General features: G+C 38.0%; 1 protein-coding gene across 1 annotated transcript; it reads left to right on the top strand.

The window, feature by feature from the left end:
- Positions 1 to 141: 141 nt before the first annotated feature.
- On the top strand, positions 142 to 24,382 carry LOC111324881 (vesicle-fusing ATPase). Its single transcript, XM_088760554.1, has 32 exons — positions 142 to 343; positions 1,940 to 2,039; positions 2,435 to 2,474; positions 2,929 to 3,004; positions 4,916 to 5,003; positions 6,160 to 6,217; positions 6,965 to 7,020; positions 7,667 to 7,720; positions 8,257 to 8,291; positions 8,482 to 8,554; positions 9,451 to 9,520; positions 10,615 to 10,656; positions 11,474 to 11,551; positions 11,875 to 11,917; positions 12,583 to 12,619; positions 13,121 to 13,198; positions 14,046 to 14,096; positions 14,375 to 14,414; positions 14,695 to 14,769; positions 15,346 to 15,533; positions 16,235 to 16,330; positions 16,530 to 16,575; positions 17,407 to 17,517; positions 18,322 to 18,455; positions 19,057 to 19,123; positions 19,668 to 19,747; positions 20,108 to 20,242; positions 20,936 to 20,997; positions 21,487 to 21,538; positions 22,588 to 22,643; positions 23,046 to 23,101; positions 23,820 to 24,382. The coding sequence occupies exons 1-31, from the start codon at positions 246 to 248 to the stop codon at positions 23,065 to 23,067; spliced, it is 2,241 nt and encodes a 746-aa protein (XP_088616680.1). The 5' UTR covers positions 142 to 245; the 3' UTR covers positions 23,068 to 23,101; positions 23,820 to 24,382.
- Positions 24,383 to 26,256: the final 1,874 nt, after the last annotated feature.

Below are 26,256 nucleotides of genomic sequence, written 5' to 3'. Positions count from 1 at the left end.
AAACTTTCAATCACCTTCTTTCATCACAGCATGTAATTTGCCCACTCGGAAGTAACATTGAAAGACAAATTTTGTGCAAATAACAAAGAGTGGGTTTTGTAGATGACATTCACTGCTGACCAAACAGACACTGGAACGAGTCTCCGCCAAACTAGGCCGACATCACTGGGTACAGGAGTTAGTACCAATGGCGGCCTCTTGGTGATTGAAAATTTGAGAAAAGTTTCTCCTTCCCTACAGATAGAATGGTCCAAATGAAAGTGATAAAATGTCCCTCGGACAAATTGTCTCTGACAAATTGTCTGGTGGTGAACGAGAATGACTTCAGCCCTGAAAGAGTAAAGTAGGTGTCGAGTTTGTGAATCTTGTGACGTGTAGTTCCCGATGCCGGTATCATGTCTTTTGCTAATGTCTGCTAATATTTGTATTTATAAGGGAAGAATGTAGTAAAGGTGGGGAATACTCTGATTTAACTTTAGTTTAAGGAAATAACACTTTTAATTACAAATGCTTGTTAAGATTTGATCTTCCTTTCATTTTCTGTTTTCAATTCAAAACGGAAGTTGAAAGTGCAAGAAGAAAGTGATCGCAGATATGGTTAAGCCTGTATAACTCCCAAGATCTGAAAGTTAGAGTTCTCCCCACTGGCTGCTACTCATTTCCTTGTAGTATTCTGTATTGATAAAATTGGGGCAAGATTTCCGTTTAACCCCATACTTCATTATGCATTCTATTCTTGGATAAAGGATAGGCAAAACAACAGATTTCCTCTGGGATTACGGCTTTGTTTTTGAATGGTATGGGGTTATACGGAAATCTTTTCAAAATTGGTAATTATTTCAGCATTATAGTAACCTTCTCTACTAGGATGGAGTTAACAAAAGTACTTGATAAAGAAACATGTTTTCTCAAGCTTGGGTAAAGGGAAAAAAATCTAAGTTTCTACTGAGGAATGAAGTCTGAGACCTGAAGAGGCTAGCAAATTTATGATTTACTTGTTCTTCAAACAATGTTTCACACATCACAAATTTACAAGGGAAAACTTCAAATCTCTCCAACCTTACCGTAGTCTCCTCTCGCAGCCGTTCTTTGTCTTGGGATCCCTGTGTCTCCCTCTCCACAAACTCCCCATATTGTGGGGAGGGAGACACAGGGATCCCGAGACAAAGAACGGCTGCGAGAGAAGACTAACCTTACCTTGCCTCTCTCTAAAATTCATGCATTATCTATAAACCCTTTGCCATCTTCTCTGATGTCGCAGTTGAATGCTCTATGGACTGCTGCTGAAAAATGCTCTGTTGGAAAGATCTCCACATAACCCCCTACTATTCTAAAACAAAACTTAAGTTCCCCAAATAAATAAATTGTTATATTTTCCATTGCTTTCTTTGATTACATGTAATTTAAAGTATAGTGTTAAATGGAAATCTTGCTGAGTGGTGCTATATCACAATACAATTGTCTAAAATTTGTGGAAATGCTGATCAAAAATAGTGCTCAATCACTTCCCCTTTTCCTTAGCCTTGCAGGTGAAGACAAGGAAGACAAGTTCTCTGATTTCATTAACTGAATACTTTTCTTTCCCCTAATGTTACTTGCTTGAATTACATATGAGCAAATGTGACAATGACCTAGTAATCTTCAATCAATTTTTATGTAACTTCCTTTTAGAATTAAATCCAATCATTTCCATATAATTATATTCATAGCTGGCAGGGCTCGACACTAATGGTAGCCCACTAGCCACAGACTAGTAGAAATTCAGTTTTGGCTAGTGGATTTCAATTTCCACCAGCCAGTTTGGCAAGTAAACAGACTGTAATTGTCGTAACATCTAAAAACATCTAAGACATCACTAGCCACTTGGCTAGTACGGTAAGTTGAAAAGTTAGTGTCAAGCCCTGGCTTGTAATTACATGTAATCTTCTGTTTGTGTCAGACATGTCGAGGTTCGGACCAATGCACCGCAGGGCTATATCTTTACCATCAAAGTATCAGAGGGTGTGCCACAAGGTTCTGTAGGATTCAGTCTTGTCCAGGTACATTACCCGCCAACATCTCTCATGTTGTACACATCAATTCTCCTTGCTATCTACCATATATGTCTTACAATCTTGTTTGTAAGAATTTGGCAGTGATCGAATCAAACATTATCCCCTTGTTCATATTCCTCACATCTGGGAGTGAGAGGGTAGAAAATTCAAGGTAGTTTTGAAAGAAACAATTTTAAACCTCTCTCAAATAAAATCTAAGGCAGGTAAAGCTGTACATTTTTTACTTTGGGTGACATTTTTGATAGCCACTGGAAAAAATTACAGTTTGATGTTTTTTAAACCTAACATCAGATTTGGAAGGATTTCTTTCATTAGCTTCAGTGCAAATTTGATCTTAATTTGAGATTTATAATTTAATATAACTTTTCTTACAATTTCAGAGGAAGTGGACCAATGTAGCTCTTAACAGTGTCATAGATGGTAAGATACCCGACTGTATGACTAACACAACCTCTCTTTGCCCTATCAGTATGTATTACTCTCTTAAAAATTACATCTTCTTGGCCGTTCTGAAACAGATTGGTATTTGTGTACATGAGGTTGTTATAATAAAAAAATTCAAATTTTTAGAACAGAATGGATAATTTGTTGTTAAATTGTTATTAGTAATCTGAATTAATATTAAAGAACAAGAACTTATGTTCAGTCTTTGCATTTAATTGACATAATGGTATATTAAATGAAAATTATCAGATCAGTGTGAAGTGTGTGAATTTAAGTATACCTTTTATTAAAAATTTGAAGATTTTTCTAACATATCACATTACATGTGCTTAAGCCTCTAGCTTTAAAACCTCTTTTTTTACCATTACTTCATTGGGTCAAAAGATGAATATGAATTTTCATTTGGTCTGTAATTATTTCTTCTTTGTAGTTGTTCCATACAGATTTGGTGAAGGATCATACCTATCAAATATTACAGTTGAAGCAGATTTTCTTCAGAAGGCCAAGTAAATAATCTTGTTTTGATTACTCTCAGAAATTAATGTACATCTGTTTAGATTATTTTTATTAGTTGCTTTGCATGTCAAGACTGAAATTAGTAAGAGCGTTCAAGGTTCAGTAATGTTAGTTACAAACCAAGTTTTATAGCTGAAGCATGGGCCAGAAATCCAAGCGAAAAAAAAACATAATTTTGTAACTTACAGTGTGAATGGAGAAAACAAGGTTAAGCAAGGTATAAATTATATCTCTGGGTTCAAATAGACTGGGATGATTTCATTTCAAACAAACTTTTGAATTAAGCAGGTAGTACAGTGGAATTCCCTCTGCTTTGCTTCAAAGCAATTACTTACACATCATCAGCATACACAATGGAAATATGGGGCACACAATGGAATGGAATGCAATGGAATGGAAATATGGGGCAACATCAGGCACACTAAATTGACCAGTAATAGCACATGTACTCTCCTGAGAGATAAAATGATCTTTTTTAACCCAAAGTTACTAGGATTGCACAGTTAATCACAAGATAAACTGTTAGAAGTAAAGATACTCTGCAAAGTGATAATTGTAGTTTTTTTTTTATTAATTGGTATATCGACTATTCAGCCATGTCTATAGGGTTAAAAAAAACTCCAGTTAGTAATAATAACAACAACAACAACAAATTTATTTTTGGCAACAATTAAACATTTATGTAACAATCCAGTTACCTGCAAAATAGCAAAGCGGATTGAGGCAAAAATGAATGTTAAAAATTCTTCAGTGACAACAAACATAGATTGAAACATTAACCCATATTTCCATTGTGTATGCTGATGATGTGTAAGTAATTGCTTTGAAGCAAAGCAGAGGGAATTCCTCTCTTACCCTTTCACTTCCAAGATCTTGTGAGTAATTCTCCTCACTGTCCTGGGATATTCTTCTCATGATGTTAGTTTGGAGAAGTTGTAGCTGGATAATTAAATAATCCCCTAATTGTTATTTTTCCTTAATATATTCTCATTGCTTGTCTACTTGATATTGTATCAATACTGTATGGAAGAATTCTGTCTTGGTCACTCATGGGATTTATTGGGTTAAGTTTGGTAACAAAACAGGAGCATGGCTTGAATTGCTTCTGGAACTGCTTGTGTTTCATAAGCCCAGACACCATGCTAGATTGAATGCACCTGTGAGAATTATACAGCTGCCATGTGATATTATTTTTACAGACTACTAGTCTGTAACATGTACATGTGGTGCAGCATTGTCATCTTGGTCTTCTTTGTGGCCCACAAGAGCTTAACTTGTGCAAATATTAAAAATTTTTATCCAGTAATATCAGCATTAGATCTACATTAACCATTTGAATCCCAGCGGTGATTAACAGTTAACTTCATTTAAAGACATCCATACATTATCCAGCAAGCAGGTGATGAGAATACTCAAACTTATCCGGTGGAAGTTTTTTTAATTATTACATGGATTGAAAACGTGATACGAAACAACTGTTTTATCTGGCGTTAGTGCAATGTATTTTAAAAGCACTTGTAAAGTTTGGAGAGCTTACAAGAAGCTAGTCACAGTTGTTCTGTTATCTACACACCAACATGTATTGTATCTTTGCAGTTCTCCAAAATTCCTGTGTGCTTGTCATTTTGATGAAGGTTCCATAACACAAAAATTAATTGTTAACCTTTGTGTGAGATCTGATTGTTACCGGTAACTCTTCCTTCTAGCTGCTACACATTTCCTTGAAACTTAGTTATGAGAATTTGATGTTAGATCAAGATAACAACTTCCAACTGATAAGTTTGAGCATTCTCATTACCTTTTTGTTAAATGATTTGTGGGTTTTGTAAGGAGAAGTTACATATCAGTCACTTTTGGGACTTCAAGGATTAAATGTTGTGCATCTCTTTTTCTGGCATAAGGAGTAATCAAGATGCTTATGATACAAACAAGATGGCAGAGGAATTTACCCACTTCTTTTTTGACCAGTCCTTTTCTGTTGGTCAGCAGGTAATAAATGGTCTTTGGTCTGAAGCTGAGATTTAATAACTATCAATTTATATTTATAAAGTAACAGATGAGGACATAGTGAATGTTATATTTCATATTTATTTAGTCAACCAGTCAATAAGTGTATAAACAATATTTTATAATTATTTAGTATATCGTACCACACACTAAGGTAAATAACAGGGCTTGACACTAACGGTAGCCCACTAGCCACAGAGTAGTAGAAATTCAGTTTTGGCAAGTGGTTTTCAATTTCCACTAGCTTGTTTGTATAGGCAATCACATGATTTCGAGTGCAATTTGGAATAAATAAGCACGAGTAAATTTTTTCGAAGACTAACAAAATTACATGAGCCCAAAGGGTGAGTGCAATTTGTGGTCTTTGAAAAAAATTACAAGTGTTTATTTATTCCAAATTGTATGAGAAAATAATGTGATTATGTATTAATAAATATACATTAAAAAATACGAGGTAGCTTCTCATAACTACCCAGAAGAAAAGCATGTGCATCAGGTGCAAAACTAATTTATTCAAACCCTGCAAGTGACATTGACCTTGACATTGACATTGACCAATCATTTTGACCAATCAGAATGTCTGGTTTGTTTCTTTCTTTGCACTGAATTAACCCTCTTCTGCTCTGAATTAACTCTCTTCTGCACAGAATTAACTGAAAACTGCATTCATCTTAACCAATCAGAACTGAGAAATTGTTCCATGTATATTATTAGGCTAGTAAACAGACTGAAATTGTCTTAACATCTAAAAACATCTAAGATGTCACTAGCCACTTGGCTAGTAAGTTGAAAAGTTAGTGTGGAGCCCTGGAATAAGGCTTTTTGTGCATGCTGATTGGCTTGTTCTGAAGAGATAAGCAAGCACCATTCAACATCAAGCCACTGAAGACACAAAATCACACCTCGAGAGTTTAATTTCTGACTATTTTGCTGTTTATTGACAAGGATAAACTATTTTTTCGGTTTCTGTGTGGTATTTAAAAAACAATTGATTTATTAACCCCTGTCAGTGCCAGTAAAAGTGGTTGGTATTGACCTCGATGCTTTGCGGCTCACTTCTGTTCTTGTGTTAATTTCTTTTATTTTTAATTGTGCTTGTAATTATTATTTTCTGATGACAATTTTTATAACAAAACAGGCTGTATTTTGTTTTCAAGACAAGAAATATCTCATTCTTGTTATAAAGAGTATGGAAGGTAAGTGGAAATCTATGATAGGTATGATTTATCAGTATGTTTATTTCTTTCTAAGTTATTTTTATCTCTCAGAGGAATGTCCCTGTCACTGGAGATCAAATAATTCTTCAGCTACATGTACCACCCAGAATTCACCGGCTATTTGTTGCGCAGACATGGAGAAAATTCCCTTCTCACTGAGGATTATTCTCCTGCAGAGATCCAGAAAAACATGTAAATGGGCGAGAGGAAAATCTCACTTCAATGTAGAGGTTTTCTTACTAGGAGAGAAGCAAGGGGAACAAATTTGTGAATGCAAGGGAGATGCAATGGACTGGTTGTTTTACTCACTGTGAATCTCTGATTATTAGGGACAGACATAAGTCAAAATATTACACGACTCGGGCAGTCAGAGGGCCAATAACTAAAATCAACCAATCAAAATGCTCTATTGCCGGTCCAATTTTCTCTAAGTATTGGACCGGGCACTGTCCCGAATGGTCCCGAATGATATCGCACTTGTGTCCCTTTGAACTTCAGTCGTATAATAAATCTCTTATTAACCAAGCTTTCTCGGGACCGTACTGGAAGAATATCTGCCCTTGGTCTTTTTTGTACGGACCGAGCGTAGCTAGGTCCGTACTGTCAAGACCTTGGGCCGATATTCTCCCAGTACTGCCCTCGCGCTTGGTTAATAAGATATATATAAGATTCATTTAATTAATTTTTTTTTTTTAAAGTTGATCAAACCTTGCTTTCTTTTTCAAGTTATTGATGTCAGTCTTCTTGGTGGTGCCAAGAATAATGCCTGTCAAGGGACAAATGTATGTATTTTATAGGGCTGTTATTAAAAATGTCCCTTAAATTTTTTTTTCAGTGATGTGCCTGGTTGTCTTTTGAAAGCAGGACATTATACTGAATTGACATTGTAAAGAGAAATTGTTTCTCATGGGATTAAAATTAGTTAATAAGTTTCATTAATTAGTTAATGTGATACGGGCGGCATGATTTGTGATACAGTTGAACCTCGATTATCCAGACTTGTCGGGACCTCGGTAAATAGTTTGGATAATCGAGAGTCCGGAAAATCGAAAATATGAATATTAATGAGATAGAAATGTAAACAATGGGTACACAGCAAAGAAAACATCATTTTAATTGTGATATCTACATAGCCTAGCCTGTCTCTATTTACAAATAACGCATCAGAATAGTTCTTTGTCTCATTGCACTTGCGAATTTTGAAAAGCACACAGGATAATATGCTGTGTCAACGGTATTTTTAAAGGATTATTGGGCTTTTTGCGACTCTTGAGTTTCAAGATCACAACTGATTAATATTCATGTAAAAAATTGGGACCAGAGAAAAAAGTCCGGATAATCGAATAGTCCAGATAATCGAGGTTCGGATAATTGAGGTTCGACTGTACCTCTTTTTTGTATTTGCCTTATGCTAATATTATGTTGCAGGTTGCTATGGGTCTTATAACAAGAAACACCCAAGTTCTTTTTGAGAGAGCAGAGGTAATATGAAAAAATTTTGAAGGGAAACTATTGCATTTAAAAGCATTTTCTTTTTTCTAGTCCAATCTACAATTTATAAGTAATGTTGTAGTGCTGAATAAAATATTTTTTAGTGAAGTTCACAATGTAATCTGGCTGTTGACACAGTTACCAGTATGCATGTTTCTAACATCTACCTGCAAACCTATCAGAATGGTTTGTGTAAGTGTAGTGAGCTGTCAAAACATCACCTCAGACAGTTTGTATTTACTGACCAGCAGTCAGGCAGGGTGATGTGTATGACCTCAGATGGGAGCATGTTTGCAAATCACAATGAATTGGTGCCAGTGGGTTTAGAACAGCTACGTGTAAAACACTGAAAGTGATGTAAACATTACAATTTCATAATGATTTCAGTCAAGTTGGACTTTTCCTTCTCTATTTAAGGACAATCAATATGATTAAAAAATGTGCTCAGAAAAAAAAATCGGAAAGAAATCAAACTTGTTTAAAAACATTTTGACTTGGAATATCAATTCTAATGTCTTCTCTTTCAGGGTTCAATGTTGAATCTGACAGGAACTGCCAAAGGGTAAGAGCAGATAATTAATGCAAGTGACAACTCAAAATACAGTTATGTGTGCCATTGGGCAATGATAGAAGATACCTAACTCTTTCACCAGGAAATCCAGTTACACTGAAGAAAGGAAAAATACTGCCAGGTTTTGTTGGGAGATGACATTTAAGTTAATCGATACTTTTTGTTGTTGTTTGATTCTCAGAAAAGCTGCAACGCAGTCCATTATCAGCAGAGACTGGGATTTTACCAAGCTGGGAATTGGAGGCCTTGACAAGGTGTGTTTTCCTATCTTTAGTTATTCAACAACAATAACAACAACAACAACAACAACAAATTTTATTAAAGCTTAATAAGAAAATTTCAATACTTGGGCCCGCAAGTAGCTTGGGCTATTTGAGGCAGGCATAAGAGAGGAAAATAAAAAAAAACGAAGAATTCTATATAGAAAATGAATATTTATATGTATAATTATAATATATAGACGAACAATCCTAAAAGAAATCTAGTTTGCCGTGTGGCTTATATTCCACGACTTATGGAAGTTTTCCTTGTTGTAAACTTGCTGCCAATCTCCAACCCTTTCTCCTTACAGCACGATGCATTCCTTTCACGTTAAGAGTGAACTTGTTTAGGTGGGTTAGGGCAGTGGGGGAGTGGGGAGAGCAAACTTGTAGTGGGGATGAAATTTTCAGATATCACGTCCATTACGATCACTTTTTTGCAATCGTCAAATTAACAGATGAAGTGTGAAGCTGCGTTTTCATAAAGGCTGGTACTTTATAATTACCTTTAAAAATAATGATAATAATAATAATAATAGTAATAATAATAATAATAATTATGTAAATTGAAGCTTCCACTGAGGGGCTTTTCAGCCACAATGTAAACGAACTAAGTGCTTAAAAATCCCCACTGGCAGGAGGCAGACCAGTGGACTATTTACAGAGCGCAGCCAAGGAGTTGAACTAGGGACAACCGAGAACAAATCCAGTGAGTGGCAGGGTGGAGGACTTGAACCCGGGACACCAGATTACAAGTCCAGCTCCCTAACCACTTGGCCACGCCGCCTCCTCACCTTTGACTTTGCAGAAATTGCAAACTGCACTCTTCCATTCCCTTCCAACACTTTATATTGATGTATGTTCTGCCATTTTGCTCTTTTTGTAAACAGGAATTCTCCAACATTATAAGGAGAGCTTTTGCCACCAGGCTTTTCCCTCCAGAAGTAGTTGACAAATTAGGTGAGAGTTTTAACGAGTGAAAGGATGAAGACACACGATGTTGGTGTACATGTATGAATTAGCCATTTTACAGCTTTGTACTTAGTTGCCAAGCCTTTGATTCGGAGTGAGGCTGAAGGTGACCTGGTCGTGAAAGAGACCAGCAACGTCTGTATCATAACAAGGTCACCCCAAGCCTCACTTCTGTTCAAAGGCTTGGCAACCAAGCAGGCAACTGTAAAATGGACTATTAGTCAACCGTGTGTCAGACAAGAACACAACACGTACGATGGATCCCTGAGACGACTGCAATAGGCTGGAGGGAGGGAGGGAGGGAGGGAGGGAGGGTGGGGTATGGAATGTAGTTTTTCTGAGTTATATTATAAGGTGAATTATACACGCAGTTCAACTGGTTCTCATTTATGATCTTCTGGATGAAAGACACATAGATGCTGTCACCATTAACATCATTTTGCTTTTTTATCGTATAAGACAAATAAAATCCATGTTGCCGTGGGCTGTAAAGTAGTAAATCACAGGAGACGTCAAACTATAGTGAAAACATCGGTAACGCTTTCGTCTGCTCCTCATTCGCCACTTTATTATTCTTGCCATGTTTTGACGTCATTTGTAATCTATTACTGAACGGACACATGGCAGCATAGTATGTCTTAAGGGAACCTCCACTCTTTTTTACAAATAGAGCTCAAAATATTCAAAACGTACTTCTCAGTAGATGTGGCATAACAAATTGAAGACCTGTGACAAACTCACTAAATTTTTGTTCAAAAGACGGCAATTTAGCATGAACAAGAGTGAAAAACTACACTGCGAGTGCACCGAAAAACCACTACACGTCACCAGCCTAGAGTGGATTGCGCCTTATTGAAGATGGTGGCCGCGGGAAATTCGAGGTGTCTGCTGGAACCTTCTTTAGAAAACGAAAAAAAAAAAAAAATTCAGATTCCTCAGTAAGGCAATTTTTTATGCCGGCGTAGAGGTTCCCTTTAAACTTCGAGGATTGTCAGCGTGCTGAAGCTGTTGAACAGAATATGAATGCCAAGAATTAACCAATGACGAGATTCTGATTACGAGCTTTTGTTCTTTCCATTTAGGACTACGGCATGTCAAGGGTATTCTGTTACATGGACCGCCAGGTATTTCTATCAGATATTACTATGTCACAATTTGGGAGTATTGAACTAAACTTGGGCATTCATAGGTGTTTCATTTTTAGGAGATTGACTTACGGGTGAGCTTCTATTTGCTTTTTTTTTATTTTTATTCATGAGACGACTTTTATCACGAGAAATAAAGGCTGATAGTTACGAAAGAAACTGTTTGGGGCTGCGTCGGTGGGAGTAACGAAATAATTTGGATATATCAACAAAGTTGAAATGGTAAATTGGCCACCGTAACGATTACAAAAGCTGACGTTTCGAGCGTTAGCCCTTCGCTCCGACGAAGGGCTAACGCTCGAAACGTCAGCTTTTGTAATCGTTACGGTGACCAATTTACCATTTATCACAAGAAACGTTGATGGCCGGGATGGGTTGATTAGCTCATGTTGTAGAGCGCTTGACTGCCGTGCGAGATGTCGAGGGTTCAAGCCCTAAATCGGACCAATATTTAGGGCTTTAAAATAACTGAGGAGAATGTGTAGCCTTTGCTAAGACATCTGACAATGGTTAGACATTCTAGTCTTCTGGAATAAGGAGGATAAACCGTTGAAGAACCCACGCACATCTCCTAAAGAGTAGGCCCCGGGAACGTCGCTAGGTGTTGTATTTTATATACATTTTAAAAGATCACCCTACATAGAAAGAGGTTGGAAGGAAAAAGAAGAAGATAAGGGTAAATTTGAAACGTCTCCTAATGATTTCGCTACTGATTTCTTCTTTGGGCTTTGACCAGTAAGAAACTTACATTATAAGTACCCTAAAAAAAGCTAACCAAAGAACTTGGTATATTCAGGAACTGGAAAAACGCTGATGGCTCGGCAAATTGGCAAGATGTTGAATACAAGGGAACCAAAAATTATCAGTGGACCAGGTAAAGTAATCGAAGATACGTTTATGAGATTTTTTGTTCATCGTATTCCTAACAGCATCACTTTCTAACACACCTATCTTAAGTACGTTCTTAGCGCTCATAACACGAAACCCTTTTCACCGGTTCGGAAAATGTTTTTGTATTCTCTTTGAATTGATCATTTTTATGCAATAGTTGACGGAAGAACCGAGCTCGATTGTTTTTCGTAGTATGTTGGAAATTCATTCATTTGTGCATTCCCTATGTCTGACCGGTGTGTTGATTCCACAAAATCCAAAGCTCATGATTTCCTAAATCTTACCCTCAACGCCTTCTTGTTTCAGAGGTTCTCAATAAATACGTTGGAGAATCAGAAGCCAATATCAGGTACGGAAAGATCCCAAAGACCTCAACATTTAGAGTAATGATCATTGCTGGAGTTTCTCTCTGCAGAATTTACTTAATTAAACTTGAACGGGAAAAAACAACAAACATACAAAGAAAAAAAAAGTGTTGGAAAACATAAGAGCAACAAAGTGGAGAGATAATAGATAAAAAAAAAAATGATCTAGAATAGTTTTAAACCTTTAACCTCTGCGAGTGTAGCCTGAAGGACAGGCTTGGGAGGACCTCCACCCCTCGCGCGTGACTCGCGCTTCGTGCGCGCCTAGCGCGAGGGGAGACCTCCCCAGCTTCTAATTTCTCCTTACATTATCACTGCTGAATCAAACAATGGAAAAGATTGCAAACCGCTAGTTCGATAATGACCAAAGTTTTCAAGAAGCGGTTCCCTTATCTTACCAAATACACGAATCTTGAATACGTATTGCTTTCAGTTAAAGCCGGTTACCGCAAGGCAGTTGAGCCCGCAAGCCGGCTCTCGTGTTTGGGTTTCATGTTACGGCTCCTTTTCCGGGCACCCTCACTTATGACATCATCGGCAGCTGCTTAAAGAAAATGTTGATGAAACCGCCGATGAACAATTCTCACATGTGGAAAACTATGCACCAATCAACACGAAATAAGAAGTTTTGTCTCCATTCTCTTCACAGAAAGTTGTTTGCCGAGGCTGAGGAGGAGCAGAAAAAGGTGAGATTTTTCTCTTAAAACTTGCGAGCCAGTTTTAACCCTTTCACCCGAAAGAGTGATTAGAATCTGATCTCTCTTGTTTGTAGCACTCAGGAATGAAACGTTAAGGTCACGAGAATAAAGAGGCTCTTGACTGTTAAATTCTCTTTGACATTTCCAGGAAATGTAACGAGATTAGTATGAAGAAAATGCATGCTGATGTCAGGGTGTAAAGAGTTATTAAAAAGAGAGAGTAATTCGTCAACAAGTGTTCCTCAGCTCAATTCGAATAGCATGCGATCGGAAAATGGGAATTCTCGTAAGAATTGCTTATTAGTAATATGATATTTCCAATGTGTTAGTTTGTCGCTTCCTGAGAAAGCGTAGCATTTCCTGTGGAATTAAGAGCATTGTATGAAGCTGTTTCAGCGTAAACAGCTGTAATCTCACCAAATTGTGAGACGGCAGAGCGACAAAACTACTCGAGGAAACTCCTTTACCGTACCTGTGTTATCCTTGCAGTTTGGTGACAACAGTGGACTTCACCTCATAATCTTTGATGAGTTTGATGCAGTTTGCAAGTCAAGATACATGTACAATGTAAGTACCACTATCTTGAAAAACTATTATAGTTTTTTGTGGATTATTGGATTATTATTGATTAATTTTTTTGGGTTATTTGGATTATTATTGATTATTGTTTTTGGATTATTTCCTAGGACAGATAAGATCCAGCCGTATTTAATATGCTAGACATTTTTAAATATGCCATGTACACAAATAGTTAAGTTACACTTCAATTAAGTGTCAGAAAGCCAAAACCAAAGCAAACTGTTAAAAAAGGATTTATTGAAATACCACTCGTTTTCCCGCCTTTTTGTGGTTTTACCGCTGAGGATCACAGGCCTCGGTACCCTTTTTTCCTGTAGCGGCCATCTTGCTTTTGTTAAGTTTTGAGTTCGAAATAATTTTCATTAATTGATGACTTCTTCCTGCTTATTCAACTGTTTTGGTATCGAGAACAAAAACACAACAGCCAATCAGAGCGAAGGTAACTGTGACAAGAAGCCAATAAGAACTCAGGTCTGTGGACCAATCGCGATTTCTGTTGGTTCTTTTCTGATTGGTTGAGAGGCTGGGACGAGATTTCTTAACCAATCACATTCAATGATTGCCGTTGTATTTAAGTATACGATGAATGTCTGTTAATTTTTTAATTTTCTGATTTAAGATTGATTTAGAGTCTGGGGCGAGTTTTCCTAACCAACTATTTTCAATCATTGCCGTTTTAAGTATGCAATGACAATTTTTTTTTTTTTTTGAATCTTTTGACCTAAGATTGGTTGGGAGGCTGAGGCGAGCTTTCTTAACCAGTCACTTTCAATCATTGCCGTTGTATTTAAGTATGCGATGATTGTCTGTAAATGTTTTAATTTTCTGACTTCAGAGCGGAGGCACTGGGGTGCAGGACTCAGTTGTAAATCAACTTCTCGCAAAGGTAAGAACATTTTTACGTCTTGTTATGAAAAGCGGAGCATGTGCCCCGTAGATTCTTTAGGTCCTAAAAGAGGCTTTAGAAGGGAGGCCATCCGCGATTTAGGAAGCAGTGGAATATTCCAGTTTGTTTCGGTTCTTACAAGAGTAGACAGAAATACAGAAAAAAAAGTACAACACGTCTCATTATTTATCAACTTCGCGGTCTGTTATTAAAAGAACATTTAATGAATACTGAGTAGCGATAATTCCCTCTATTACGATCTTTTTATTTTACTTTAGATTGATGGTGTGGAACAACTTAATAACGTTCTTCTCATCGGTAAGTCTCTTTAATATCATTTACAGACGCGAAGGGCGCGATGTTTGTTCTTTGCAGATTTCTCTCCCGTCCCTCCCCTCCCTTAGTTACCTTACTTGTACGTACTTCTCTTTTCGCATGGTCGTTTCCAATATTCTACAGGCCAAGACGTTTGTATTTGATTATTTCACTTGCCAAGGCAGCCGTTATAAACTAAAGGCGCCGTCGTATTCCTTATCATTTAATGTATGTCTGCTTATCGTGAAAATATGTCTGACGTTTCATTGTTTCGCTCCTCCAGGCATGACAAACAGAAGAGATCTCATCGATGACGCCTTACTCAGACCTGGACGACTTGAGGTACAAGTTGAAATTGGTAAGTAGATTGCAACTCTCTACATTCAAGTGCATTTCAGTTGTACCCTGCCGAACAAAGTCACCCAACAGTCTTGATAGATCCTCTTTACGTATCTGTTTGATACGCTACCGCTCGTGCGTGAACCGCGAGACTACGTCAAACATATCTGCCTTCCATGCTCTGTTCACGTGCGACAGTGAACCCAGTGTACCGAAACTGCACAGAACCAGAAAAGACGTTAACGAAAATTGTTTGATTTAAAAATTTCCGGAATCCATCTTCCTCTCATGATGTGAACTGAAAAAAAAAAAAAAAGAAAAAAGAAAAAGAAAATCTCAAGCTTAAATAAGACATTTCCGAGTTCCAAGACTCTTACTTCCGAGATGAGGTCAAGTGAGAAACTTTGTTTGTGGAAGAATCAAATTTGTTTGAGGATTGAAATTGTTTTATAAGGCTTTGCAGTCAGCTTCCTTTTGAAAAAGAAGCTATAGAAATCCCAGGAATGTTCTCTCATCTGGTGGAAATGCTTGTAGAGTTACGCGATAGATAAGTAACCTCAAAAGCTTGTTTTAGCATGAATTGGTTCTTCTTCAGGCTTACCAGATGAACAAGGACGCGTTCAAATCCTGGAGATTCACACAGCGAAAATGCGAGAACACAAGCTGCTGGCACCAGATGTTGACTTGGCTGATTTGGCCGTCAAAACAAAGAACTTTACCGGGGCAGAGATTGAGGGACTGGTGCGAGCGGCGCAGTCCACTGCCATGAACCGCTTCATTCAGGTACAGCAAGCAAATTTTTCGTGGATCGTCTCTATGCGACGAGAATTCAATGGAGGCTTTCGCAAACTGGCTTCAGGAAGCAATGCATCGTGTAATTAGTGAATTAATTACTGTTAGGCCGAAGTCCTCTTACAATCCCAGAAAAGTTGCGAAGAAAAATACTTAAGGTTCAATTGGTAAACGACATAACTTACTTCTGTGGCACCATCTTACTGGAGCCGCCTAACAAGAAAATGCCTTCTACGCTTGGTGCTAGATCCTTTATGCCACTGCTTTATGTTTGTGTAATAGTTTGCCGCTGAATTGCGTGCTATCCCATCAAGGACAATTTTTTTAACGCAATCTGAAGACCTGATTTGTTTTATTTTATTGGTAGTCTCATTTACATTTAACATGGTATACTTAGATTGAAGGTGAATCATTGTAAAGCGCTACAGATCAATTCTATGTAAACAGCGCCATAGAAATACTCGAATTTTTAATTATTACTATGACCACGTTCCCTCACCAAGACTTAATAATCACAAGAGTCACCGACTTTGAACAGACAAAAATGTCAAAAATTTCCAGCACTTGCCTAAACAGTGCATGCTCAAACAAGGGCCAACTGCTGAGAAATACGACTGCCGGCTGGACTGGTAAACTTCCAGGGATATTATTGGAAATAATTATCCTTTTTTTTTTTTTCCTTCCCATCACAGCTCAAGAATAACTTCGAGATTGATCCTGAAGCAGCTGAGAAGATAATTGTGAAGCATGAGGACTTCTACCATGCCTTGGAGCATGATATCAAACCGGTGAGTAAATACTCTCGGTATATAATGACTCTTTAGGTTGTAGTTATCGTAGTATTGGTAGTATGTGAGAGATACTGCCTAGGCAAAAACTATTATCTGGGGAACGAGCAAGGTTATAAGGTGTTTCGTTGTAAATTTTTTGTTCTATTGATGTATTATGAAATGTGTTATTCCCTTTTTTTTTCTTTTGCGCATGTAGGCATTTGGACCTTCTGACGACAATCTTGATTTGTATGTCGCCAGTGGTGAGTCCTGAATATTTCACCTCGTATTTTAAACATGTTAGGTCTACACATGGTTATCGTACTATATCTGCTATCTGTAATGACGTTTTGACACCATCTTGTAAAAGAAACTCGGGGTTCAAGACTTTCCACTCAAGTGTATGTGTTCTTTGGAATAATCTAGGTAATACATACAGAAACATAATTTCCCTCTCAAATTTCAGAAAAATGCTATAGAATAACTTTCTCAAAACTCCTCACTAGACCACTTCAAGATCCGTAGGACTTTTTGATTTTTATAATGAATTTCAATAATTTAGTTGGAAGTGTAATGATTAGTAGGATCAGTATGACTTTTGTTTTTGTTTTTGTGTTTAGTTCTATGTTGAAGGCCATTATGTAAACTACCCTCGATAAATAAATTGTTAGTTTGTTTGTGAGTTTCCATCAAGCAAAATTTGTGCGGCTTAACCATGCAGTCAACTAATAATATTTTTTAGACAGTGACTCACGTAGTCATTCAGGCAGTTGGTCTCTCAACAGTCGTTAATTATAATACGTCATTTATTTATTCATTCAGTCATCGAGTCAAGTTTATTAGTTAGCCTCCCTTTCTGTTGGTCTGTCTGTCGGTCATACGGTCCTTAAGTCAGTAAGTCAATTGATTGCTTAGTCGGTCAGTCGGTCAGTCAGTCAGTCTGTCAGTCAGTCAGTCTGTCACCTAGTCAATCTGTCTGTCAGTCAGTCAGTCTGTCAGTCTCAGTCTCAGTCTCAGTCTACCTGTCATTTAGTCAGTCAACTTATTGTTCTTAGCATCAGTACATGATAATTTCTGTTGACTTATTTCGTCAGGAATTGTCCGGTGGGGTACACAAATTCAGCGGATATTAGATGATGGAGATCTTCTGTTGCAACAAACACGAACTCAGGACATCACTTCCCCGATAACGGTCCTATTAGAAGGTAATGTAAGTGTACTGAAGTACCTTATGGGTTAGAGGTGTTGTATTGAAGTTTAGCGTCGTCCACTTTAGATCGAGAGGCCTGGGTTCAAGCTGTGGTTCTTTAACGCCACCCTCTAATCAGTACAGAGAAGATGCAGGAGACGGGGCCTACGGTTTTTCGTTCTTATCCGAGAAGACTAGAATGTCTAACTCTTTGCAGATGTCATAGCAAAGGCACCGCATTTTCCTTCATTATTTTAAGACCCTGAGTGTTGGTCGGTGTAGGGCTTGAACCCTCGACGTTCCGCATGGCAGTCCGGCGCTCCACAATATGAGCTAACTAGGCGGCAGTGCCTATCTGTGTTAAATGATTGAGAACGAAATGAAAATCGAGCTCGAAATTTGCCATGTTTCCTATTCTATTTACAAAGGTTTCTTTTGTTGCTATCTCGGATAAAACAAAAATAAAAACAGGCCTTAGTGAAATAACTTAAATCGTCTGCGAAACAACCTACGAGACGTTAGCGAATTGACTTGGGGATGAGACGGTGGCGAAACGACCTAAGACGCTGGCGAAACGACCTAAGACGTTAGCGAAACGACCTAAGACGTTAGCGAAACGACCTAAGACGTTAGCGAAACGACCTAAGACGTTAGCGAAACGATCTAAGACGTTAGCGAAACGACCTAAGACGTTAGCGAACTGTTCGTTAGCGAAACGACTCGAATGCGAAATTACTGCATTCAGCAGTCATATTTGAAAACATGAAGGAGCACAAATTTCCTTCTCCGTTGAAAAAGAAAAACATACCTTTTTTTGCAGGTCCTGTTGGATGTGGCAAGACGGCCCTCGCTGTGTCCATGGCTCTAAAGTCGGACTTCCCTTTTATCAAGCTGTGTTCCCCAGAAAACATGATCGGATTTGTGGAGAGCGCAAAATGTCAGACTATTAAGAAGGTAAGCATCTTGCTGATACTCCTTTTAGGAATATTTTCAATTCGGGATACTAAAAACTGGCTCGTAGATTTCTGATGAAACCTATTCAATTATCAAAACAAAACAAAAAGATTTGTGATTATTGCGAGGACCTAAAAGGTGAAAAAAAAAAAAAAAAAGAATAGTGAAATACAATTTCAAAGAAAAGCTTAAATTCAAATTTTGATTGGTATATCCTCGTTGCTCAAACAATAGATCATTTTACTGACAACAATCATTTCTACTGACAACAATCATTCACTTGACTGTGATGATGACTTCCGCACAGGTTGTCGAAACGTCAGCCACTACCACCGACAACAGTCCTTCTCAGGACTACACTCACCCGGACGATCAGACTACACCTTCAAATGTTACCCCCGGGTTCAAACCATTTACTGCAATAGATCATTCTGACCGCACACTGACTGTGCCATCTTTAAAATGCTTTGAACGCCCTGATTTCTGTGAAAAATCGCCTTTCCCTTTTTTCATTTTCCAATATGCATGGATATTATGATTGCAATAATGTACAGAGCAATTCCAAAGCAATGACTTCTTTTGTTTTGAAATATTGTAACAGATATTTGATGATGCCGACAAATCACAGCTGAGCTGTATTGTCGTAGATGACATAGAGCGTTTGTTAGGTGCGTTCTCTAGCTGTTGAATTGATTTAATTTAATTAGCTTGACTGAAACAATTTTTCCCTTGACCCTTTACACCCCAACATCAGTGTGCATGGTCTCAGTACTGTTCTCCATACACTTCCTAAGAAGCTGACAAGAAGAATTTGTTTGACAATTAAGAGCTTCTCTAGTCGATGATCGTTTCCTCTATTCTCGTGAGCTCTATGATTGATTCAGCGGTGATATTGTCAGGAGCAATTAGCTGCTAGTCACTCTTAGGGGTCAAACGGTTTTAAAACTCTTATCTTTATTTTCATTATCATCACGACTATTTTTATTATTATTATTATTATTATTATTATTATCATTAACTTTTGTCACGTTCATAAAAGGGTACAAAATAGAGGAAAATCTACACGATCTGAGGGTGGTTGTATAATTTTAGTCTCATTGTTTTTCTTGGTTTAATTGATGCTGTGTTCTGCTGTTTTGTTACTTGTATTTAGTATGATGGAACCCATGTTTCCTTTCGTCACTTCGTTTACGTGATTTCATTAATTTTCAGATTATGTTGCTATTGGGCCAAGATTTTCAAACACAGTTCTTCAAGCTTTGCTTGTATTGCTCAAGAAAAAGCTAAGGAAGGTTTGTAAACGTACTATACTCGCATCCCTTTCAGGCTTTGCTTCTTGTTAAGTCGTCAACAACCACGACGAAAATGACACGGACGACGTAGATAACGACGAGGTTGACGATGATAACTTTGGGATAGTTTTCAGAAAGTTTTCGTGATAACGAGTAAAACAGCGATGGTGTTGATACACGACGCCGCCACGGTTATTGGCGACTACGATATCAACAGTTTCCGTGGAAATGACAACGAGAAGGACGAGGATAGGAGAAGATGAGGATATTTTGATACAAGTTAGCCAATGTAGGCCACTTTTGACAAAAGCAATAACAATAACAAACCACAGCTTTTTTTTCTTTCTTTTTTTTTTTTAGGGTCGTAAACTGATTGTAATCGGAACAACCAGCTGCCGAGATGTGTTGGATTCCATGGGCATCGTGGAAGCGTTTAATACCGTCATTCATGTGCCCTCAATCTGGTCCACAGACCAACTCAAACAAGTGCTACAGGTTTGTCGAATGTATCGCTGTTTGCATGCTGTAACTGCTTGAAATCAAGGTTTTTAGAAGCTCTTTTCGAACAGTCTTGCTTAATTTCGCACCTTGCTAGTTCTAAGCTTGTCCCTATGTGGCTCCCTCCACCTTACTAAAAGTATATATTGAACAAGTATATTCCATGTTGCCGTGTATCTGTTCATTAATCGATCACAGATGACGTTAGAATATGGTAAGAACAAAAAAGGTGGCACACAGGGGCGCAGCTGAGTGTGTCAATCGGTTATGTTCTTACCACATGGTAACGTCACCTATGCATCTGTCCTCCAATATATCGTAGGTATGAACCAATGAAAATGCGTGTATAAATCAGATAATCCAGTATAACTTAGTCCTCGCTGCTTGTAGACAATAATAATGGTGAGCGACATCTGCTTCAGTAGCCTATTTTATTTAGATGAGTCAGCTGAGAAATATTTCGTATTAACGCCAATGCACCTGTAAATTGCAGGTTCACAGTGGTGTAATTTGCCTCTTTCAATGAGGTTAGTAGTTGCTGAAAAACTGTAGGGCTGCAGCAGCGAGCAAGTCAAAGGCCTTCTCTCCCTCCCCCCCCCCCCTCCTCCGCCTTGGCCCGTCCCACCCTTCTGTATGTACGCCCTGAAGTCTTAATCTTATATTAAATTTCTTATTTTTTCCAACATCCAGGAATCAAAGTTGTTTGAAGATGATGAAATTAAAGATATTGAAAGGAACATTGGCCAGAGAAGGTAGGTAGATATAAAATAGAGTTATGGCAGTTTTGCATTTCTTTACCTTGATGTTTTGCTGGAATGGATTAACAAAACAAAGGGAATAACACAACTTTTTGTCGTAACCACCTAACATCAACACCCTTTTTTGTTTAAATATTTATTTCTTATTTTTTTATTTATTTTGTCGCATATCTTAAAAAAGGAAGACTACAGAAATCACAAAATTTGCTGAACAATTTTCAAAGACAACAGAGGTTACCGCTGTTTTTATAATGTACAGTAGCAGTTCAATAATTTTAGGAATTTCGAGGGGTATGGCAGGAAAGCCCAATAGATGCTTGTCTAGATTGGGCTTCTCGGGTGTTTCGATAGATAACGATAGATTTATCATTTTATCGTTATTTATTTACTGATTTCCTTTTTCTTTACTTGTCTATGAACTTGATTTGTCCTCTCTATCCGTTGTTCATCCTAGTATGTTTTTTTCTTAAATTTGTTGCTCAGACTTTGTATTGGAATCAAAAAGTTACTCATGATGGCGGAAATGGCAGTTCAGGTACAGTGGCTCTTTTGGTCATTCAGATCTCTCTATGGCGTGACTTATCTTTGTTACGCATCTTCTAGCCTACATCATGCAACACGTTGTAGTTCCTGGTGTTCGTTCACCTTTTCTTCACCACAAAATCAAAATGCCGTATTTTCCAGAAGTGAGAATGAGCAAACTGCAAACATCGTATGAACTGTTTTCGAATGTAAGCTTGAGAAAGATTTTAAAAACTTGGTACGCTGAGAAATTATGAATGGAATATCTGGGACTGCATTGGCAATGGTTCACATCGCTCTGAGGCTGGCTACCCTTTAACCCTCTACACCTTCACATCAGTATGCATATTCTCCATACTGTTCTCTATACATTTCCTAAGGTGCTGACAGGGAGAATTTGTTTAACAGTCAGGAGCTTCTTTACGTAGCGATCATTTTCTTTTTTCTCTTGACCGTATTGTGGGATTCAGGGGTGTTATTGTGGGGAGAAATTCCATGCTGGTCGCTCTTACGGGTTGAATGGTTAAACCAGTCCCATGCGTTTTTCCGCGCTTGAGTAGAGACTGAGTTCTCTTTGACTTCTAGTTTTGATTGGCCAGTTTGTTGACGGTGGGTTTGATTTTGTGAAACTTAGTTAAAAAAAAACAAACAAACAAACAAACAAACAATACTCTAATCCTGTTACACAAATGTAGGTAGATAAATTTTTTTTCCGGCTTTTTCTTCTTTCTTCGATTGAGTCAGTTTGCTAGACATAACGTCTCGTAGTCACGTTCGACGCACTAAAAACTACTATAAAACGAATACAAGAATTGTAAAAACGTGTAAAATGGTATATAAAAAGTCACTTGTAAAAATGTAGCGGAATTCCGCTACATTTTTACAAGTGACTTTTTATATACCATTTTACACGTTTTTACAATTCTTGTATTCGTTTTATAGTAGTTTTTAGTGCGTCGAACGTGACTACGAGACGTTATGTCTAGCAAACTGACTCAATTATCGAACACGTTCCTGGCCTCGGCCCACAAAATTTCATCACAATCTTCTTTCTTCTTTTAGACTGTTAAGCGGGACCGAGTTGACAAATTTGTAAGTCTCCTGGAAGACGAAAACTGGTGAGTGCTGATTAGTTAAATCTACCGTATGCCAGCTTTGTTTTAAGGTAGTATTTAACGTTTCATGTACGATAGCTAAGGCTTCTTATGCGGAGAGTGTGTCCCCAAGATTGGACTTTTTAAGCACTTTAGTCAATCCTTTCAAAATGGCTTGTTTATCAAGGCGTGGTCCTTCGTCTTTCAGAACAAGCGAGGCAGTAGATTCAAAGTCTAAGAAACTATCAATTGTAAAGGGATATCTGTTCAGTTACTTGTGGTATCTGTGAGCAAAAAGAACGTCATTTTGCCCAATGAGACACTAAAATATCCACCACGATGTAATGATCTTCACGTGTTTAGCCACGTTTTTCTAAATATGATTTTATATAAGCTTAAGTCGACCTTTTTTCTCTTGTGTCTTAGCCTAAGAGGTTCACAGACATAATCCAAGACTATTTCCAAAAAGTAAACAACTGCAGGTATGTTCAGTCATAATATCAGTTCTAGCTATTGTTTATACATTACAACCGGCCATGTTTGATTTAGAGTTAAAGTGGACGGCGGGGGGAGGGGGACGGTGAAAGACGTGATTCTTATTGCCTCGTCCCCTCCCCTCTCCTTTCTTTTGACCGTCGCTCACCTCCTTGGTACAAATTTCTTTATCTCCCCAGCTGCTATTTTAATCGAAGATAGCAGCTATCATTTTCACCATGAAAATACTTAGCACTTTCTCGCCAAAATCACAGTTGTTCTGTAGGCTAGCTGGTTGTAATTCCATTAACTAACCTCCATTAATATTTAGTCCTTATTAATCGAGTGGGAGGTCTGTATGGGAGAATCTTGACCGAAGTCGCCAGTACAGACCGAACGCAGTGAGGTCTGTACCAGCGACCGAGGTCAAGATTCTCCCATACAGACCGACTTAGCTCGGTTAATAAAATGTTTATGATATGGCTGTGTTTTATATGCCAATTTTTATATGCTAATTTCTTTGTAGCTTTTTTTTTCTTGACCGGTGGAGACGGGAAAATCTAGACCGCTTTGAATATTGATTTCAGCCAATCAAATTCGTGAATTCGGTAGTTCCCAGTCCTTGTGAGACACAGCCCTATATTAATGTTAATTACCGATGCCTTACCTCTGTGAGACCCGAAGGTAATTTTTTTCTCCTTTTGACATTAATCCTTTGTTTTGCAGATGCTTGTGTTCCATGCAATTCGAGATATAGTCCTGCTCCTTACTAAAGATCGAATCCTGTACATTCGTAACATTTGATTTGGCACACAGCTACAGCAGTTGAATGGTTATCATACACAGCGCTTTTTGAGTTGTGTTTTAAAATAAAAACTAAAATTTATCATAACAGCTAATCAGAATGAGGGAAAATCTGGTACAAGCTACGGAATATCAGATAGGCGGGAAAACACGAACAATCATGTAATGATTGTACGTGTATTTGAAAAATTATTTTATGAATGAAGGAAGTGAAATGAGTAAAAATTTGAGTGCTACCTAGGAAGTGACCAGGCAACGACGCATAGAAAAACAAAAATAATAACATAAATATTTCTTTGGACACACTGCGTTGCATTTTGAAATGTGTAACTGTCAAACTGTCCCATGTGAGGGAGAGGATTAAGTGTAGCATGCAACTACGTACGATTTGTAAAATGCACTTTTATAGTGACTTAGACTCCGACATTTATCTACGATCCTTAATTTTGCTGATTGTTAACAAAGCTAGGAACAGTTTGGAAAGATTTGGGTGTCTGTGATAAATTTTACTGTTGGAGTTACCTCGTCCTTACGCTGGAGTAATTCATTTTCATTCCATCGCCTTTAACAAATAAGATGTGCGAAAACATGAAAGTGTTCACGATCCCACCAACCTTCTAATGAGGTCATCAATCTCATGGTATCTAATAGTCTTTATTACATCCATTTTGAAATCACTGGTGGTCCCTGTAATCTGATTGGCTCTAATTGGTGCGATTTATTTACGAATCGCACCATTTTTTGCTCTAAATCGCATCATTTTATGCTTGACTGAGTCTTTGACACACGACGTCAAAGTCTTTCTGTTTTGCATACAAAACAGGATGTGTGAAGGTGTAGTCTGATCGTCCGGGTGAGTGTAGTCCTGAGAAGGACTGTTGTCGGTGGTAGTGACTGACGTTTCGACAACCTGTGCGGAAGTCATCATCAAAGTCAAGTGAATGATTGTTGTCAGTGAATGTTCTTATTCCAGTTCGTGTGAAATGATCGGTTGGTTTTGCCGTGATGTTATTGGCTGTAAGACTCAAGTGACGTAAGTCAGTCGTGAATGGTCTGTTTCGATCTGTCGGTAAAGTTAGGTCGTTCTTTTTCGGTCGTTTGTGAGCCAATAACATCACGGTCGTTTACAGCCAATAACATCACGGCAAAACCAACCGATCATTTCACACGAACTGGAATAAGAACATTCTACTGACAACAATCATTCACTTGACTCTGATGATGACTTCCGCACAGGTTGTCGAAACGTCAGTCACTACCACCGACAACAGTCCTTCTCAGGACTACACTCACCCGGACGATCAGACTACACCTTCACATGTTACCCCCGGGTTCAAGCCATTTACTGCAAAATAGGATGTAAAAGCATGTCTGGTTCTGCTTTTATTTAAAAACTGGCTCAGTACTGCATAAATTAACTATTTGAATTGACCAAGTCCTGTATTTGGGCGATTTCAAAATGAATGTAATAAAGTGATAATTGAACCTCGTGTCGTGCAATTTTGGTCTGAAATCATACTTGTGATTTCAAATTGAACTCACGCTGCGCGCTCGTTCGATTTTGGAATCACGCGTATGATTTTAGCCTAAATTACACTCCACTCAGTTCAATTACCATTACATATCCTTTGATTTCTAAGCCAACTCGCATAACTTCCACAACTGCAACTTTGGGTCGGGTTGTTCAAATGCGGGTTAAGATAACCCAGGGTTGGTGTGAAATTTGATTTCAGATCTGAAAGCTTCAAAAGAAAATTCAGTATAATTATTTTTGTGATTGGGTGCTCTGAAAAGAATAAGGTAAATTTTCCCAAAAAGATTCTTGAATAGAAAAATAAGGAAACGGGGATTAAAATTTAAACCTGGGCTAGTGCTAGTCGGCCTTCGAACAACTGGACTCTGATTGATAATATGTTCACAAATAATCTCGAACACTGCATAGTGGCATTCTCTGATTTATCTGATCATCTCCCAATTTTCCAAGTCACTCATTAAAAATTAGATGCTGAAACACCTTCCAGAGATTGACACGCCTCATTAACTCTACAACAGTTGCAGCATTCAGGTCTAAATTGGAAACCATTGATTGGTCCGTTATCTATAACTGTCTCTCCCAATGACTCCTCTGACACATTCTCTAGTCTTCTTATTTCAGCCTTCGTTACTCCCACCGACGCATATTTCGTCCGACCCATATTTCGTTACTCCCACCGACGCAGCCCCAAACAGTTTCTTTCGAAACTATCAGCCTTTATTTCAGCCTATCATAGGTCATTTCAACTTTATCCTGTATTCCCTGAATCCGGGCGTTCTTCTAAACCCTGGTTTTCAAAAGGTCTCTTTGTATCCTGTAACAGGA

Source organism: Stylophora pistillata, chromosome 5, assembly GCF_964205215.1.
Source record: "Stylophora pistillata chromosome 5, jaStyPist1.2, whole genome shotgun sequence".
Lineage (NCBI taxonomy): Eukaryota > Metazoa > Cnidaria > Anthozoa > Scleractinia > Pocilloporidae > Stylophora > Stylophora pistillata.
This window is presented reverse-complemented; position numbering and strand designations above follow the sequence as displayed.

What these genes read in the sequence shown, in the direction of transcription:
- LOC111324881 (XM_088760554.1), top strand. Translation starts at nt 246, where the DNA reads ATGGTCCAAATGAAAGTGATAAAATGTCCCTCGGACAAATTGTCTCTG. An exon ending in GAATCAGAAGCCAATATCAG is followed by an intron (nt 11,918 to 12,582) that starts GTACGGAAAGAT and finishes TTCTCTTCACAG; the next exon opens with AAAGTTGTTTGCCGAGGCTG. An exon ending in AATGTCAGACTATTAAGAAG is followed by an intron (nt 18,456 to 19,056) that starts GTAAGCATCTTG and finishes ATATTGTAACAG; the next exon opens with ATATTTGATGATGCCGACAA.